General features: G+C 37.9%; 3 protein-coding genes and 1 pseudogene across 3 annotated transcripts; 1 reads left to right on the top strand and 3 right to left on the bottom strand.

Moving 5' to 3' along the window:
• Nucleotides 1-51: 51 nt before the first annotated feature.
• On the bottom strand, nt 52-5,786 carry homezb (homeobox and leucine zipper encoding b). Its single transcript, XM_059528007.1, has 2 exons — nt 5,020-5,786; nt 52-2,676 (listed from the first exon to the last, which is right to left on the bottom strand). Exons 1-2 carry the CDS (start codon nt 5,326-5,328, stop codon nt 820-822), a joined length of 2,166 nt encoding a protein of 721 aa, XP_059383990.1. The 5' UTR covers nt 5,329-5,786; the 3' UTR covers nt 52-819.
• Nucleotides 5,787-6,269: 483 nt separating this feature from the next.
• Nucleotides 6,270-8,720, top strand: si:dkey-183c6.9 (tripartite motif-containing protein 29). The gene is given in 3 exon segments (XM_059540156.1): nt 6,270-6,286; nt 7,867-8,397; nt 8,399-8,720. Coding segments are annotated over 3 exon segments (870 nt in total).
• A 1,701-nt stretch (nt 8,721-10,421) lies between these two features.
• On the bottom strand, nt 10,422-14,349 carry LOC132128025 (butyrophilin subfamily 1 member A1-like; annotated as a pseudogene).
• Nucleotides 14,350-15,272: 923 nt separating this feature from the next.
• ccdc166 (coiled-coil domain containing 166) lies at nt 15,273-17,621 on the bottom strand. Its single transcript, XM_059522116.1, has 7 exons — nt 17,466-17,621; nt 17,318-17,371; nt 16,860-16,914; nt 16,641-16,785; nt 16,354-16,433; nt 15,648-15,824; nt 15,273-15,552 (listed from the first exon to the last, which is right to left on the bottom strand). The coding sequence occupies exons 1-7, from the start codon at nt 17,564-17,566 to the stop codon at nt 15,307-15,309; spliced, it is 858 nt and encodes a 285-aa protein (XP_059378099.1). The 5' UTR covers nt 17,567-17,621; the 3' UTR covers nt 15,273-15,306.
• Between the last annotated feature and the right edge of the window lie 513 nt (nt 17,622-18,134).

Genomic DNA, 18,134 nt, shown 5'->3' with positions numbered 1-18,134 from the left:
GTTATGTACATATGAAATTGTCATAACAGTGAATGTTTGGAAAAAGAAAAATGTTTTAAGATCAATTTATTAAGTAAAACCAAACTGGTACAAAAAGCTTCAGCACAAAAAAAGGACAGTCTCTCTATAGTCAGTTTACTCAATGCATAGACTAATAAACTCCATATTAACACTACTTAAGATTATAATTAGTCTTCAAATAATAATAACAAATCACAAACATTTTGATTGGGGGGAAAAAAATCAAGCACATAAATTGTGTAGTATTATGTCAGAATAGTGTTTCCATCAAAGAAACATATCTGTGTAGCACACTGTGAATCTAAAAGATAGCAGTTATGCTTATAACTTTAAATACAATTGACCTTTGTAAAAGCAAACATCTACATATCTTATCTCAAAGTACAACTTAAACATGAAAATGGCAACACACATGCATTCGCTCTGTTGAGTCACACCGAGAACCACAATGAATAGAACTCTGATAAAACAGGCCACAAAACAAAATACATTGTGCAGTCATTCAGTGCCTTGCCATACACAGTTTTGTGTCAGTTACTTTAAGGTACATATTCTAATACTAAATATTTTTGATTCAAGTAAGATGCTTAGTTTTGGAGATATATATATTGCATAACAATGTTGTGAGAGGTTCTACCAGGCCCTGGATCATAGCATTAAACTGGGATGGAAATATCCAGACAGGTTAAAGGAGAGAGAAAAAAGGTTTGTGTAACATCTTTGGCAGTGACGTGGAATTCATTTTCCACCTTTCTGCACAGCTACAAATGCCATCGCAAACTGACTTTGCTTCTGAGGTCAGAGTTCACCCTCAGGCACAATTGGGATACTTCCCCTAAAAAGTTCATTCCATGTTGCTGCTTCGCCCCGTCCACCTCCTATAATTAACGCAGAATCGCCCAAACTCAACCCAGAGCCCATGTTCTCAAATGAAAATCTCCCCCGTGAATATTTCCCCGCCCTTTTCTGTTGTTGCGTTATAACATTGATGATGCGTTCCCTCTCCTCGGAGGTCATCCAGCGCATCTGATTGTGCTTGACATGATAACGCGTGTCTCCATACCACTGGATGATCTCTGTCCGCGTCAGACCCGTCTTCTGCTGGAGTATCAGGTAGTCATCGCTTGTGGGCCACTGGCAGTCCAGGAAGCTTTGCCGCAAAATTTCTAACTGTTCCCTCGTCTTCTTACGAAGTCGCACATTCGGTTCTACCCGGCCACGAATGAATGCCGGAGAAGGAGAGGGAGATGGAGAGATGTCTGCAGAATGTTGTTGAACAGAAGCACTGCCATCATCAAACTCGCCTTCATCACTTGCTACCTCCTTGGTCTCATTCGATTGGTTGACAGGTCTATCATCATCAGCCAAATCCACGTCGACCTCAAGCCCCACCTCAGTGTCATCAACCTCATCATTGTTGTAAAAATCAGCACTCGGTAGAACATCGTTCTCCGGCTCGTTTTGAGAGTTCTGCTGTCTTAGCTGGAGTGACCGATTGTGCTTTAAGAGCTTAGCTAGCCAAGCCCTGCCGTTCCTGCGAAGCTGATAGCGGCTGTCAGCGAACCATTTGCGAATTTCTCGCCGATTAAGTCCAGTCATTCTCTGGAGCCGCTGAACTTCGCCGTCAGATGGCCAAGACTTCTGTACAAAACTCCGGCGCAGAGCCATCAGCTGCGCTTTCGATTTTTTCCCTGGTAAGCAGTGTACAGACTGTGAAAGCTCAGGGAGTTCGGGGTATGACATTGCGGCGTGTTGGTTGTACGATGAACGTCCAAATGAATCTAGCAGCTGAACTTCAGTATTGCGAGGTGGTGGTAGGTTTCTACTGTCACTTTGGAATTGGGGATTAACTTGAGGAACTTGTGATGTAGGTGCAACGTTTTTGTATACAACATTATTGCGGAGCAACTGCTGTATGTCATTATTGGATTGGGAAGCATTATTCTGGCTAAGATGCAAGCAGTTTTGGTCGCTGATGATGTGCTGAGGAACAGTCCGGCTGGGTTTAGGCGTCTGGTCTCTCTGCTCTACATGGGCAACTGCTGCAGGTGGCAGTTTAAAAACATGCTGAGGATCCTCACGTCCCAAACATTCCTCCTCGTCATTTATTTCCACACACTCCTCAGCTACTACTCTTTTCTGAATGTGCCACAGCTTGCGTCGCGTCTCTTGGATGTCTTCGTCAGCCCAGCTGATCCCGTAACGTACCCGCTGCATCATGAACCACGCTTTAACTCGGTCTGGCGGTAACGCACACTTTCGAGCTAGAGCACTCGCCTCCTGCGACGTGGGGTATGGGAATGCATTAAATGCTTCTACGAGTTCTGACACGGCATCTAGCTCGTGGACCTGCTCTGAGCGGACCCAGATAAGCTTTAACCCCTCGGATACCAGTGGAAGACAAACCAGGTTAGTCTGGTTGTGGGTCGATGTGCCAGAGGAGACTGTTTGCCTCTTTTGGCAGGACTTCTTGGTCCCTGAAAAGCAGGGTGACTTCTCCTGAGGTAACTTGGGGGATGAGCTCTGCGATTTTTCAAGAGCAGGTGAGTCGTCCATCTTTTCTTCCTGTTCCTTGGGATCCACAGAGGGTGAGGTCTCATTTGAGTCTTCGGGTGTCTGAAGGGCAGGAGATTCTGTTCCCTCAGTGGTGACTGGCTGAAAAGGGTGAGATCAAGACATATGAATATAAAATGCATCAGATAAGAAATTCTCTCTTATTTGCTTACAGTTACAATGGCACAAATGGTCATCTGTTGGCTGTCAGTCATTCATTTCTAAACCCTGGCCGCGATCGGTTATGTTTTCCCATTATTATAATTGATTTGTAAATAAATGTCTATGATTTTGCATAAAGGACTTTGTCTTCTTGTCGGCATTTAATGTTGTTTTGTTACTTGCTACTGGGTGTCTGTGAGAACAAAAGACAGGCGTAGAAAATACTATAAATAGTTTTTAACGTGCACAGTAACTGAAATTTAAAACTGTTAAAAGAAAGACTCAATAACTGTTGCACAGATATATAACACTATGCATCAATTTATATTCCCTTTGTGCCTAGCACTTTTTAATGCAAAGCAATGCGTGCTGGGACCAGGGTTGCCTGGTTTTCGCAACAAAACCAGTCCAATTGCGTTTTGAGGGGGGTTTCCCAGGAGGAAAAAAATAAATTCGCCAGGGATCCTCCAGTAAAATGATCATTCCAGGGGCTAAATATCACGTTATTGGGATCACTTCAAACCGTGGACATGAAAAGCAACACGTGGCAACAGTGTTAAAGTAACCCAATTCCACGGGAAAACCGTGAACTTGGCAACACTGGCTGTGACTCCGTGTTGCTTCAAGCACATCATTCTGCACACCGGATGCACATATTGTAAGACGTACTGTATTTGTTTTGTCCTATTGTATCTTTCATATGTTATTGCCTTATTAAAAATATGATATACATTTAAAAGAAACCATATTTAGTGCAACACTTTTATTTGTTCCCCACAAAATCTTTTCACTAAATATTTGGATTTCTAAAATGATTGTGCACTGATTTTTCTAGAATAAACTTTGCTGCCGAATGTAAATATGAAAAATAACATGAAATTCTCTTTAAGTAATGCAATTCTTCATAAACTGTAAACTGCCATTCTAAAAACCTATTGGATATTTCTGAGAGAACACATGGCTTTAAACTATATATATATATATATATATATATTAGGGATGGGACGATAACCGGTTTTATTGATAACCGTGATAAAATGTGCTGAAGGTTAGTAATATCGTTTAAAAATGAATTATCATTAAAACCGTGTTTGATTATCGCGGTTTTAATAACTCACTATTAAATCATGTCCAGCCAGCAACAGTCTGACGCAAGCGCAGCGCACAATGTTTTTTTTTTTTTTTTTTTTTCGAGAAGGAATGGCGAAAGTCAGTGACTTTTCTATGCTTTTACACTTTTCATTGTAAGGAAGGAAATGCCACAGAATTTAATCTTTCTTTAAATTAAGTGCATAGAGTTGCTTGTTTTATTAGTTGTTTGTTGATTATTAAATATAAAACTTGCTGAAATGTTTTCAGTGTGAGCATCAACTATTTTTGAACACTTTCATCTCGTTTCAACAAAACCATGATAATATTGATAATCGTGATAATTTTAGTCACTAAAAATCGTGATATTAAATTCTCATACCGTCCCATCCCTAATATATATATATATATATATATATATATACACATACATATATATGGCCTTGCACCACAAAACCAGTCTTGTGTGTAAATTTTTCGAAATTGAGATTTATACATCATCTGAAAGGTGAATAAATAAGCTTTCCAACAATGTATGGTTTGTTAGGATAGGATGATGTTTGGCTGAGATACAACTATTTGAATAGATACAACTATTTGAATAATCTGGAATCTGAGGGTGAAAATCGCCTTTAAAGTTGTAAAAATTAAGTTCTTAGCAATGCATATTACTATTCAAAAATTAGGTTTTGATATATTTATGGTACGAAAATTTACAAAATATCTAAATGGAACATGATATTTACTTTATAGAAAAATAATTTATATATTTTGACCCATACAATTTATTTTTGGCTATTGCTAAAAATATACCCCAGCGACTTAAGACTAGTTTTGTGGTCCAGGGTCACACACATATAATTAATTTAGATTAAAGACTCTAATATCCAATATAAAATTAAGCATTGTTGGCATTTGTGATTGTTTTCAAACAGGTTTCCCTGCTCACTCCCCCTCTGCCATTGGTCAGTCAAACAGATAGCCCCTACCCAAATGCACACCACTGATTGAGCAAATGACATTTTACCACAGTATTTACACTTCTCAGGTAAGAACAATAGTCTTTGTCTAGTAAATCAGAAGGAATTTACATTTAAACAGATATGCCTAAACTCCATTCAAAGCATCTCTAGGTGTTCACATAACTAACACAAACTTATGCACATCGATACATGACAAAAGACAAAACTTTACTTTTTCGTTAGCAACGCTCTTTTCCAGGTCACCATTTAAACAGGGTGTCTCCACATCTCTCGCCCGCTCGTCCTCCGGTGTTTCACATCCCTCGCCCCTCACCGAGTCAGAGAGACTGGTGACAGGGTGAGCGGTGTGCAGGTGCTGGCTGAGGCATTTAACGTCTTGCGCTATATAACCACAAATCCGGCACTCGTAAGCGTCCTTAATGGTCATCTCCCCGGCATCTCCTCCAGACTTTACCGCTGGGTCTGGAGGTGAAGAGTGCGTCCTTGTGCTCTCGAACTGCGGAGCTGCGCACTGCTCCATAGCAACCTATGCACAACCGAGCCAAGACGCAATTCATACAAGCGAACACAGAGGATAGGCAGTTAATTTTCTCCCGCAAAGTCGGTATGCAATACCCTCAAGTATGCAACGAGTTTCATTGGAATAAAATAGTTGTATGCGGAGTCGACATGCAATGTTGAAGGCTGAGTCCTAATTTATGGCCACACTGGTCTGAATATGGAACAAAGGCGTGCTAGCCAACGTGCTAACACAAACTCTTGTCGTGCTGGCTTCACACAGATGCATAGAAAGTAAAAATTGACAGTACAGACGCAACCCGGTATATTTATTGGTTTTCTGATGTAGTTACTTGAGAAATAAGGCAATTAAAAGCGTTATTCCCTGCTGATCGCACTCGTCTTCGGGTCGCACACTAGCCTAGAAAACTGTCACAGGTTTGGTTTGTCGCATCCTCGGAATGTGAAGCTAGAGCGGCTTCAAAATAAAAGTTCATTGACAGCTGTTCTCATTTTGTTTCGAGAAGTTTTTTTGCGATGGTAAAATAGCTTTTCTTTAACAAAACACCAGTAAATGTATGTGCATACACATTTGCGCACATACAGACAGATACTGAAGATGGATTAAGAACTGGCTATGTAAGTGGCTTATTAAATCAACACTTTCAGGGATGTCCTCATTTACACTGAACAAAATTATAAACGCAACACTCTTGTTTTTGCCCCCTTTTTCACGAGCTGAACTCAGAGATCTAGGACTTTTTCTATGTACACAAAATACCTATTTCTCTCAAATATTGTTCACAATTCTGTCTAAATCTGTGTTAGTGAGCTCTTCTCCTTTGCCGAGATAATCCATTCACCTCACAGGTGTGCCATATCAAGATCCTGATTAGACAGCATGATTATTGCACAGGTGTGTCTTAGGCTGGCCACAATAAAAGGCCACTCTAAAATGTGGTGATGGTTGTGGATGATTGGTACAACAATGAGCCTCAGGATCTCGTCATGGTATCTCTGTGCATTCAAAATGCCATCAATAAAATGCACCTGTGTTCGTTTTCCATAACATACACCTGCCCATACAATTCACCGCCACCATGGGCCACTCAATTCACAACGTTGACATCAGCAAACCGCTCACCCACACGACACCATACACGCTGTCTGCCATCTGCCCTGTACAGTGAAAACCAGTATTCATCCATGAAGAGAACACCTCTCCAAAGTGCCACACACCATCGAATGTGAGCATTTGCCTACTCAAGTCGGTAATAACGACGAACTACAGTCAGATCGAGACCCCAATGAGGATGACGAGCATGCAGATGCTACTGCAGTTTCTGACAGTTTGTGCAGAAGTTCTTTGGTTATGCAAACCGATTGTTGCAGCAGCTATCCGGGTGGCTGGTCTCAGATGATCTTGGAGGTGAAGATGCTGGATGTGGAGGTCCTGGGCTGGTGTGGTTACACGTTGTCTGCAGTTGTGAGGCCATTGGATGTACTGCTAAATTCTCTCAAATGCCTTTGGAGATGGCTTATGGTAGTGAAATGAACATTAAATTCATGGGCAACAGCTCTGGTGGACATTCCTGCAGTCAACATGCCAATTGAACGCTCCCTCAAAATTTGTGACATCTGTGGTATTGTGCTGTGTGATGAAACTACACATTTTAGAGTGGCCAGCCTAAGTCACACCTGTGCAATAATCATGCTGTCTAATCAGTATCTTGATATGCCACACCTGTGAGGTGAATGGATTATCTCGCAGAGGAGAAGTGCTCACTAACACAGATTTAGACAGAATTGTGAACAATATTTGAGAGGAAGGGCCTTCAGTTTTTGAAATTGAGATTTATACATAATCTGAAAGCTGAATAAATAAGCTTTTTATTGATGTATGGCATAAAAGAAGAATCAGTAATTTTGACCCATACAATGTATTTTTGGCAATTGCTACAAATATACCTATAGTACTTACGACTGGTTTTGTGGTCCAGGGTCACATATATATATATATATATATATATATATATATATATATATATATATATATATTAGTTCAATTCGTACTGGTATAGTAATTACATTAAAGCAGAACAAAAATGAGAGAACTTGCTGAGAACTCGAAGGAAGATTTTGAGTTGAAAGTTTTTTTTTATTTCATTTTATGACAGTCTTATGTTTCACATGGGCAAAAGAGGATTAAGTAGTTATTTTATTTAACTTACTGATAAACTCAGAAATAAGTAATGAGGAAGGGTGTATCAAAATGTGGCTATATTAGATGTCTCCATAGTAAAATAATAAAAGTCACTAATAGACCATCAAAAACATAATTCCATTAGTAATACATTAACAGGTACCATAAAAATGACCAAAGGTCGGTTGCTGTGTATATAAAGAAAGTATTAGAGGGCTACAGAGAAAGAGATCATATAACGTTTGAAGAGAAAACAAGAAAATTAGTAGCAAGTATGTCGGCTATGCCGGAAGTTCCCAAGAAACACTTTGTGAGCTGTGATTTATGTGTGGAGGTGAACATAAGATGAACATGGAGGTGGAGGACCTGCTTAAAGTGTGAAATCTCTATGTGTGCTCAGCACCTGCAGACCCACCTGACCTCTCCAGTGCTGCTGCAAACCCATCCTCTGACTAATCCTGTAAAGTCATGTTCCTCTAGTCAAAAGGTCAGCAAATGCTCAGCTCATGGCAAGCGTGTGGAATACTACTGCCTGGATGATCGCATGCTGGTGTGCATGTCTTGTGCCATCGAGGAAGGACATTGGCTGCATAACATGAAGATGCTTCAGACTGCCCATGTGGAGCTGGCGGGTCAACTGAAAGAAGACTTAAAAGCACTGGCTCAGAGGCAGAACCAGGCTAAACGACTGGAAAAATGACACAAAGACCAAATGCAGGCTCCGTAGAACTGTGTTGGTCAGCTGATCGAGACTGGATCAACCCTGAAGGATCTGGTCTTCACGTGTTTACAGACTTCAGTATCAGCAAGACTGGGCGCACTTCAGACTGCCCAGTGAGCTATCAATTTGGCTCTAGAGGAAGATGATGATTTCAGCTGTACCATGTACCAGTGTACATGAAGCTATGATGGAGGCTCGCACAGTGGATCTGAAACAGGGCTTGGAGTCAGGACCTGATCGCAGTAAATTAATTAAGATGATCAGAAAGGATGGAGAAATTATTGTGGAGCAGGTGCACAAACTCCAGAGAAGGTTTTTTGCTTTTGCTGATCCTAAATTCCACTCAGTTATTCGGGATGATCAAAATCCAGTCTCAGAACTGACCTTTGACCCACAGACCCTAGGGCCTGAGATGACACTATCTAAAAACCTTAGAATGGTATTCTGCAGCTTCTCTGCCAGAAACCCCTCAGACTGCAACCAGTGTTGACCCGAATCTGATCCACATCTGGCCTGCATGGATTTGACACAGGTCAGATGTGGGCCGGATTGGGGCAACACTACGTTGCTGTCTGGGCAGACCAAAGCTTCTTCAGGCCCGTACAGGAAACGGACTCTTTGTTGCCTGCAAACTAAAGAAGGTGTCAGTCTGCCCTGGTTCCTTAAGCTCTCTGAGCATTTTGACTGGACCATTGACCTTTGTGATACCAAAGCCATGAACGGGAAGTATTCAGTGGTATATGGACTGAAGAAACAGATAAATTCTCTCTTATCTTTAAAATCAGAAGATGCAACACAAAATGGACCGAAGAGATCTACATATTTTCAGACTTTTTCAGAGTCTCCATTTCTCTGTGAATTCCATGTCACTGGTTCATGGAAGATGGAAGTGATCTGGGACTATGCTTCAAAGCAACTAGCCTTTTACAGCAGAAATAAACAAACCAAAACTCTTTTACTGAGTAAACATAGAATAGAAATACAGACACATACTTTGTCCCTTTATTACTTTTGAAAACTTTACCACAACTACAAAACACACACAAAGAGCTCCATCGGATTGCTCAAACCCATCCCAGGAGGTCTTAGGGCCAAGGCAGTTCTTATACAGAAATACTTTGTGTGCTCAAACAATAATCAGGTAGGGAATAATCAGAAAATAAAATGTCAAAAGTGTTATTAGTGTACTTTGTTTTTCAGTTGTGTTTTATTTATTTTGAAGAATATTGTTTGCTTAAAACTTTTTATATTTGTTAATGTTTTCTCGCAGTAACCCATTTCTTGTTTTGTGTTAAAATAATTTAATAGTTTAATCTTTTTTTTGAAAGTTATCATGTAGGATGCATTACTAATAGTTGAGTTCATTTAGAATAATCATATATCAAAAACATAATTATATTCTTGTCAAAATGCATACTAAATCCTAGTTTTCTATTTTCTCTTTAAAATGTATCCAGTTGCTTAAGGCATAAATGAGGTGAGGAGTCAATTATTACAACTGAAATATGCAATTATGAGCTCCTTTTTTGCTTATATTTTTATTAGCCTAAACTTCTTGTCATCCACTTTCTGGACGAAGAATCTCTTTCTTAAAATGATATATTCATATATATGCAATGTATTTCCATCTTACATATAATTTTATCAGTAGACAATATGTAGTACTGTAGGAAGATGTGTATAGAGTCACTTGAAAAATCCTCATATTCATAGTGGATGAGATTTCTTATATTTGTTGTGTAAAACTTTACACCAGTATGTCACTTTTGCTAAAAGTGTATTACCAGTGGTGCGATAACTCTTAAAATCAATGATCGTGTTTAAAATAAAATATTTCTTCAAATGTAAAGGTCAGTTACTCTTTCAGTCCACACACCACACATCAGTAAAACAAATTCTCAGTCATTCAAAAATAGTGTGATGTTAGCAGGTTGTATGCGGGAACTTCCACAAATAAAAAAATAAAGTCCAGTTACAAATAAACTCATTTTGACACTCTGTGACCTGGGCAGATTTAAAAATTCACTGTTTTAATCATGGCTTGTTTATAAAGTTATACATTTTCACAACAGAGTATACTTATGACTTGTTAAGGGACTAAAAACATCACATTAAAATGTACTTTACAAAGAGTTACATAATTTAAGAGGAAGTGTTGAAAACCAGATGTCAGCAGTGGTTGAAAATAAAATTGAATGAAAACTGATTTATCATACTAGACAATGCATATACTTATCTTTTCTTTGCAAAGGCTGTAGTAAATTCACATGGGTTTAATTCCCAGTGAACGCAAGACCTGAAGAAATGTATACCTTGAATGCAATGTTTTTGATACATTTTATATAATATAATACAATTATTTTTTTATTTTACATTTATAAGTAAGTTTATTCACTCTTTGAAATCTACAGATGAGATGATCAGTGGGGCAGAGTATTTGTTTTTAATGTTTGTACATGGGTTTAAGATCGGATAGAGATCCTCAGTGAACCACTGATCAGAGAAAGAGTAGATATGAGTCCTGGACTCCACATCATAAAAAGAGACTAAGCCTTCCTCATAATCCACAAACACACCCAACGTCTGAAGCTTGACTTTCAGGGAGAGAGAGACAGTTGGTCCTGCACAGGCACTATACTGGTTCACATTTCTCAAGCGCACTGTCCAATAACCATTCTGAGGACTCAGTGTGATCTTCCGCTTTCTGGTAATGGATTTTCTGGCCACTCCTATATCCCAATCAGTCTTCCCCTTCACCTGCACCTCTAAATAAAACCTTCCAGATGAGAATCCCTGCTTTCCCAGGACATTCCCACATTTATTAAACCTCTCAGGGTTGTTTGGGACATTCTGTTTTTTTTTCTCCACGTCGCACTTGTTTCCCATCTTCAGACAAGATGAGACAATTATGAGCTGTATCTGGATCCAGTGTCACATCCGCTAATGAAAATGAGAAAATAATTATATTTACATTATGTGCATACTGAGAGCTGATATAAGACTACAGATGCCAATGGATTAAAAAAAATATTCCTTTCTTACTAACCTGCATATTTCCTTTTCTTTGCGAACTCTAAAAAGACATGTTTAATTTTTTTAAAAATGTGTTTAAAATAAATTTGGTCCAACACAAAAATTCCACAAATCATCTTAAGATTACGATGCATTTAAAAAAAATTATAATGAAATTAATAATTTTAGTCACAATGTCTGGTGCAATTAATGTAACATAAGCAACAGTAAATTCAAAGAATATACCACACATTTAGATATTATATTGAATTGATTTGATTTTGGAATAATGATGACCTATTAAAAACATAAGCTCACCTTTTTGGATCCTCCTCAAATAGCGAACTTAAAAAATTAAAAAATATGAATAAGATAAATAAACATTATAATTGTGCAACTATTTCTTAACGGTCAGATGCAACTACAAAATTAAGAGTTTTTAAAAGCTAGTTATTTTGCATCTATGTGAACGAGTGAAAAATGGACATCACCTCTTCTTATGTAAACAAAAGTAGCAACTGTAACTGCAGTAATGATGGTGAGAACAACTGTAATTGATATCCAAATGACCGATGCTCTCCAAATGTGAAAGATTTGACCTGTACAACAAATGTGCAAAACTGTGAATAAACTATAATTAATTCTGAATCATTGTGACTGCATGACATTACCTTGGAAATTTGAGAAAGACCCAATTCATACTTACTTGAGACAATAATGTCAGTTTGCACCATATGTCGTCTCAGTTTGACTCTACACTGATACTTGGTTTCACTGTCATGTACAGTGATCCTGCGTTTCACGTTGTAGCCCTTCACATCTTTTTGTGTCTCTTCAGTATCAGAAGCCAAATTCTCTCCTTTACTGTCCAGCCACTGAAGCTCAGGTTTAGGGTTCCAGCCTTCACATTCACACAGCAGACGAAGTCCTCCTGAATGATCGAAATCCTCTACAATTATCAGTGGAGGATTCCCTACAGCTGCAGAAATTTAGCAGAAGAATAATTCATTAATTGTACTTGTAGGGCAGTGGTTCCCAACCTTTTTCCTTGGGGCCCCCCCTATGTACATATTTAACAATCCGTGACCCCCCCCCCCCAATATATATATATATATATATATATATATATATATATATATATATATATATATATATATTAGTGCTGGGAAAAAAATAATCGCATCCAAAATAAAAGTTTGTTTTTGCATAATATATGTGTGTGTACTGTGTATAATTATTTTGTATATATAAATACACACATATGCATGTATATATTTAATATTTTAATTTATTTATATATACATTATTTATATATAATATAAATTATGTATAAATGTATATACATGCAAAAAAAATTAAATTAATACATGCATATGGGTGTATTTATATACAAAATAATTATACACAGTTCACACACATATATTATGCAAAAACAAACTTTTATTTTGGATGCGATTAATTTTTTTATATTAAAACTAACATAATAAAGTGTGATATTTTTTACTTTGAGTAATTCTGGAGCTATAATTGATTCTTCTTATGAGCATATAAAACAAAACAGCTTCTTGGAAAAAATTAAATTGTAGTAGTTATAAACCAAGGTTTATTTTCAGATTAACATTTGAGGGCAGCAATTGTTTTCGTAATGTCAAAATAAAACCTACGTAATGTTACTTGAAGGCATTATAGCCTACTATTCCTGCCAAACTTTCATGGTTCGGTTAGTGTTACTACAGTAAATCCATGGTGAATGTTGCAGATCTGAACACTGGATAGTTAATTCACGGCACAATGTTTCTTCCTGGTTTCCACGCGCTGTTTGATCCGTTAATAACGGAGAAATGTGAATGTTTCTCTCTAGATCTCGCAGCGATGTTATTACTTCTGTGGCAAATTCAAATGCTTTCTTTACTGGATCTCTTATTAGCGCTGTGTAGTAACAGCGTCGCATGATCACGATCGGCTCGCGCTGCACTGGTCCAAACTGATAAACGGTCGGTCAACCACACAATAACGAGCAGTTTCGTTCCGCTTGCATTATGTTTGCCATTTGATGTTGGGCACTATTGTGGTCGCGTCGGCGTCTCTTACATTATGAGCGCGCTTGCCACGCGCAACGCGCCTACATTTGAAATAACGAAATTGTAATTGAAATTGGCATTGTTAGCATATGATTTTTTAAAAACTTTGAAAAAATATTTTTAGATAAAATTATTAGTAGAACATTTTATGCATCTTTATTCACCTCAAAGCATATCCGCTCCCGCGCCCCCCCCCCCTGTGAACTCTGGCGCCTGCCAAAGGGGGGCGCGGACCCCAGGTTGGGAACCAATGTTGTAGGGTAGATCACCTGAAGTTTTGATTTCAAAAGCACTGTAGATCAGAGAGAATATTTCTGAGAATTGTAGTCTTAGTTATTGGTTTTCTCACCTCCAACATCAACACTAACAGTGATGTCATCATACCAGGAGTTGGACTCAATAAAACACTTGTAAACTCCTTCATCAGAGACTTGGACAGATGAGAGTTTGAGTGATGCGTTTCCATTCTGTAGTTCTGCTTGGAACAGTTCTGTTCTCCCTCTGAAGTATTGGTTCTGCTTCATGATTTTGTTTTCTCCATTTTCATAGAGATACACTATTGAGTCTTGTAGGTCAAGTCTAAACCATTCCACTCTCATGCTTACAGCACTGGTGTTGGGCTTGATGGAGCAGGGCAGGATAACATCTTCACCAGTGAGAGCAAAGAGAGGTTCTGCAGGTCCCACAACATTATACACCTCTAAGACAGAGAAAACCATGTCTGAATTGGACGTAAAAGGACACCAGTTCATTTATGGCTGTATAGGAGTTGAAGTAAGGTAACCCATCTATTTCCTCGTAATGCTATATCTTCTGCATTTTACATGACTATAGCAAATACACAAATACATGCACACATAAATCACTCTGATCACAGAACAGCTCTGCTGTGGTTTTATTTGCAACAATAAATCTTGAAATGCACAACACTGTCTGCTTTTTCTTTAAGGTGAGAATGATTACCTGATCTTAAATCTGTAACTGCACAAAACATCAGAGCCATACCAACCAGCTTCATCCCTGCAAAGAAACTGGTACATGTTAAATAAAATAAACACAAATGATTATATTTATTCAAATGCTTACCTGATTTGTCTCTTTAAAAACTCTTGACCAGTTTTTAAAAGACTTGCTATTACTTTCTCTTAGAGAAAAACCAGTCAAACCAGAAATCACACACTCACATTCAACATTCAGTGCATGCACTGTAGATGCCTATACTTGTCGGTTTCAGTGACCTTATTGTTAGCTGAAACTAAAACTATAAAAAAATTTGTTCACTGAAAAAAAAAAAAGATAAAAAATGTGAACAAAACATACAGTAACTAAATGACTAAAACATAAGCTAAAGTTAAAACAGATAATCTAGAACTAAAAGCTTATTCAAAATATTAATGAATATTATCATAGTAAATAATATTAAAATGTCACTTGGTTTGTGTAATAAATCTTTAATGCAAATAGATCAGTAATGCTTTGCTACCACTTTATGACTGATAAATCTTTATGCTACTTATATTTTCAGTTTCTGAGCACTTATATTCATCTTTAGGTGAGGTTTATTCAAGCCAGCAAATGGAAAAATGACCAATAAAATACACTTTTGCAATCATTTATTCAACCTCTGTCATTACAAACCTGAATGACTTTCTTTAGCATAACAGTAAAAAAGAAAATTTGAAAAATGCTTGAACTGTTTTAGTTACTATGTAATAAATCGTATCGTATACAATTTGAGGAATTAAACAAGATTTGAGAAAAAAGCGCCACCTGAACTGTTGCCTATTGACACACCTCTTTGTATATGAATTTCTGACATATTCATTTTCAAAATATTGGACCAGTCATTGCTCTTTCTGTATCTTGACCTGCTGAGAGGTCAATAAGCAAAGTGTTTTCTCACTTCAGCAAATACTTCTCTTGAGTCCTACAGTAATATTCATATGTTTATTGAAAGCAACTGTTGTATTACTGATGGTCCCTCTAGTGGTGTTCAGTATTGTTTGCACCGGCTGGTGTTGCGTATTTTGAACGTAGGGAAATACGCTGGGCATGAATCTTGTGCATACACTTTTGCTCCAGCAGCAGTTGCTGTCGATGAGTCTGCAGAGCATCCTGCTGTTTTTGTAGAGCTAGAGCTCTCTGGAAAAGGAATTTATACTCCTCATGCAGGCTTTTTTTCTCCTGAAACACTTTATTTATATAGGACATCAGGGAGTGAGATGCCTCCTGGGAAAAAGAGAAAGAAAATATCCTGACCTGGTAACTTACGGTGATGTGACTGTACAACTATACTGACTGAATTCACAACAGCATTCACTCACCTTGCTGGCTGATATAGTGAGAGCATGCACAGTGTCTTCTGCCTGTTGCTCACAGCTCTTCTTCTTTTTAATGAAGTCAGCCTTGAGAGCCACCAGAGACTCTGAATGATGACACTGCATGGTAGACAACTCCCGCTCCAGCTCAGTGATACGACATGACTGCTGCTCTTTTAGAGTCTACAACACATATAATTCATAAATACATATGTAAAAAAACAATCATTCCACCTCAGTGCAGTATGAAAAATTATGTCAATCTGAAAACGATGACACAAGTTTCAACTTATTTTTAGAAACTATTCAGTTCAATACGCTTTGAAGAAATGTTATAACTGATACCACTAGTTCATATAAAATGAAAATGCTATAGACGTCAGGGGTCTTTGAAAGGGGGCCTGTGACTCAAATGAGGACCGCAGTGTTAATGCAGGAGTCTGTCAATTGATCTCATATATAAAAATGTGTGTTATAAAAAAATTATGATGATTATTCAAATGGATATGCAATGCAATATATGTAAATACACAAATATTTAAAATAATTGTATAGATATAATCTGTTCCATTTGTCTATTCATCAAATGATGCTTAGTTAAAAAAGGTAGAAGATCCTACATATATAAAAATGGATGTGAAAATCCAAATTACATTACATTTTAACCCCAGTACAAATGCACACAAAAATATAAGAAAAAAGATCCTGCTACCTTAACCTCTTTCAGGTCTGCAATTTCACTATTTAGCAGGGCCAGCTGATTTTCCGTCTGCAGGATCTCCATCTGCAGCTCTGAAAACACAACCAACACACATCTGAAGCGCAACATTTGATGTTTTAATAGCATCTAGCGAAGTACTGATTGCATCCGTTTGTGAACTGATTTGTAACCAAGAAAGCATTTGACAAATTGTGTCTTCAGTCATTTAAAGCACATTATAATCACACATTTGTTCTTCATAATTATTTCCTGCACAGATGAATTAACACTTGTCTTACCACTGGTCTGCTCCTCATGTTTGTCCTGCATATTCTGCCTCTGTCTCTGGAGCTCCTCAAGTTCCTCGTGACTCTGATCACTCAAATTCAATATTGCATTCTGCCTCTTCTCTGCTCTTTTAGACATATATGACATGTACTCTTTCTGTACAGAGAACAAGAATGATCTGTATATATCTGCGAACATGATGTTGATCCGTGTTACTTTTGAGAACTTACACTTTCAATACGGCTCTGAGCTATCTCAATCTGAAGAAATTCATTTTCTTTTCGTCTGGAGTTGATTGTGTGTTAAACTTAATAAACTTCGATGTAAATGGACACCTTTTATATCTGTCAGTTAAAGTTACTGGGCTGGACTGTATTAGGATTTAATCATTCCAGTTTCAAAATAATTGTGATGGTACACTGACTTCTAAAAATGGCTTCTGTTTCTTTCCCACAAAACTATATACAATTGCTTTAAAAGTATAAAATGGTTAGCTGGTCTTAGCTGGTTTAAGCTGGTCTAGATGGTTTTGCAGCCTGGTCAAGATGGTTGGCCATCCCCAACCAGATGCAAGTGCTATAAACTCCTCTAAAACAAACAAACCAGACTTGTCTGGAGACAAGCTAACCACGGTAACGTTAATGTCATTTCATTGAAGAAATATGTTTCTGTTTGTGTAAAAGGATACTTTTGTTCAACTCTCCTCTTCAGTGTGCATAGGTTTTCAGTTAGGGTCTCATATCTGTGGGTTTCAAAGCAATATTAACTAGACTGATGTACTGTCTACATCAAAAGTGATTCATAATGTTCTTTATATCTCTACAGAGATAACTTACTCTCTGTGTAACAGCCTCCGTCTCTCATCCTGTCCATCGCTCTCCGCCGAGACATCTGCGTCCTGCTGGCTCTTTGACTCGCTTCTCTTCTTTGACGACATCCTGAAAACACCTAGACAAAATGTTAACTCGCATACAGCACGACAAAAGGACTTCTAACGTATTAAACGTTATTAGCCCAACGAAGCTTAGCGAATCAGTCTAACGTTAGTTCTTCATTCTTTTCCGCTCCCGAAGTTGGTTGCACCGTGTAACCAAGACAACCATAAATAACATTCGCTTAAGGAGCCAGATTCACAGCATACATGTATACAAGTTTGTTTTGATAATTTATAATTAAATCAAATCGTACGCGATTCATAATCAAGCATAATTAAATGTTATTTCAGAAAATCAAATGCGAAGAGCATTGTTTGAAATGTGTTATGTTGATGTGACACACGGTGGCCGCTAGATGGCGCGAGATGCTCTACTGGAGTCAGGGTTGCCACGCCCGTATGTTATAAGCTAATATGTATTTTTTTCATAAAGTATTTTATTATAATGGGCTAATGCAAGTTTTTATCAGACTTACTGGACTCATTATTATTGAAATAATGTGCTTTGAATTACTTTCAGAAGTCGTTTTCGACGCTTTTTAAGAAACTCGATCACTTTAAGTAGCAGATG

This window comes from Carassius carassius, chromosome 3 (assembly GCF_963082965.1).
Source record: "Carassius carassius chromosome 3, fCarCar2.1, whole genome shotgun sequence".
Taxonomy (NCBI): Eukaryota; Metazoa; Chordata; class Actinopteri; order Cypriniformes; family Cyprinidae; genus Carassius; species Carassius carassius.
The sequence above is the reverse complement of the archived record's forward strand: the minus strand, read 5'-3'. Positions and strand labels throughout refer to the sequence as shown.